The sequence below is a fragment of the Eimeria mitis genome, genomic scaffold (genome assembly GCF_000499745.2).
Source record: "Eimeria mitis Houghton genomic scaffold, Emh_scaff184, whole genome shotgun sequence".
Lineage (NCBI taxonomy): Eukaryota > Apicomplexa > Conoidasida > Eucoccidiorida > Eimeriidae > Eimeria > Eimeria mitis.
Genome location: NW_013570161.1, coordinates 9,868 through 11,291, shown reverse-complemented (window position 1 = coordinate 11,291; position 1,424 = coordinate 9,868). Strand labels below are relative to the sequence as shown.

At 47.8% G+C, this 1,424-nt stretch overlaps 1 protein-coding gene across 1 annotated transcript in view; it reads left to right on the top strand.

Moving 5' to 3' along the window:
* Positions 1 to 617: 617 nt before the first annotated feature.
* EMH_0002300 (uncharacterized protein) overlaps positions 618 to 1,424 on the top strand; it is a gene marked incomplete at both ends in the record, with an annotated part of 1,411 nt that continues 604 nt past the window's right edge. The window contains 2 exons of the mRNA XM_013495956.1: positions 618 to 720; positions 1,270 to 1,405. Coding sequence (XP_013351410.1) covers positions 618 to 720; positions 1,270 to 1,405 — 239 coding nt within the window. The remainder of the gene's footprint in view (positions 721 to 1,269; positions 1,406 to 1,424) is intronic.

Sequence of the window (1,424 nt, the reverse complement as noted above, 5' to 3'; positions counted from 1 at the left end):
TTTTTTTTAAAAAAAAAAATAATTAATTTATACGCTTGTCTTTGTTTTTTTTTTTATAAATACGCTTGTCTTGGTTTTTTTTAAGGAGAAAAATAAATACAAAAAAAAAAATAAATAAATACACACGCTTGTCTTTGCTTTTTTTTATAAATACGCTTTTCTTGGTTTTTTTTTTTAAAAAAAAATAAATACGTGCATACACTTGTCTTTGTTTGTTTTCTTTAAATAAATAAATAAATAAATATAAAAAAAAACAAAATAAAAATAAAAACAAATAAATAGATAAATAACACAAATAAACAAATACAAACAAACAGAAAAAAAAACAAAAAAAAATACAAACCCAGGACAAACCCTAAACCCTAAACCCTAAACCCTAAACCCTAAATATATATACCTGTGTAACGATAGAAGGAGAGAGTAATACGCGTTGTTTGGTTTCGCTAGCAGCAGCAGCAGCAGCAGCAGTCTGCAGCACGTAGCGTTCAGGGGATTCAAAGGAGCCAGCAGCAAATGCTGCTGCAGCACTCTGCTGCTGCTGCTGCTGCTGCTGCTGCTGCTGCCACAGCCACGAAGGATGATATAAGTGAGGGCGCAGGTAGCGGGCGCTCCCCTCTATGGAGCCCCCATCAGGCAGCGCTACCTGTACATACACCGCAGCAGCAGCAGCAGCAGCAGCAGCAGCAGCAGCAGCAGCAGCAGCGGCAGCAGCAAGAATATGTAGGAGAAGAAGTAAAAACAATAATAGGCAGCAGCAGCAGAATCAAAGACAGCTGTATTTTCTATAAATATCTGCTTTGTACATACGACACTGTTGCTGCTGCTGCTGCTGCTGCTGCTGCTACTGCTGCTGCTGCTGCTGCTGCTGTTTGCTGCTGCTGGTCTCACCACAACATTGGGTGGGGGGAATTTGAGCTGTGAAGCAGCAAAGCCCCCGGCGCCTGCCAACTTGCTGCTGCTGCTGCTGCTGCTGCTGCTGCTGCTGTGGGGCTGCATGTACAGCGGGAGCAGTCTCTGCGTCTGCAGCAGCTTAGCTACCCGGGGTAGCTGCTGCTGCAGCAGCGGCGATGAGCTCAGCAGCAGCAGCAGCTCGCGACGTTGCTGCGGCAGCCCCTGCATGCGCTGCAGCAGCTGCAGCAGCTCCCGCAGCTGTGCTGCAGCAGCAGCAGCAGTAGGCCTGACGCCAGCAGCAGCAAGCGGCAGCTGTCTTTGTCGCAGCAGCAGCCACGGATTCAGCTGCTGCTGCTGCTGCTGCTGCTTGTGCTGCAGCTGCAGCTGCTGCTGCTGCTGCTGCTGCTGCAGCTCAGCAGCAGCATCAGCAAGGCGAGCTAGAGATAGCTTCTCGGATAGAACAGCAGCAGCAGCAGCAGCATCTGCTGCAGCAGGAGCAGCAGATGCTTCATCTGTACCTTCTGTTGCTGCTG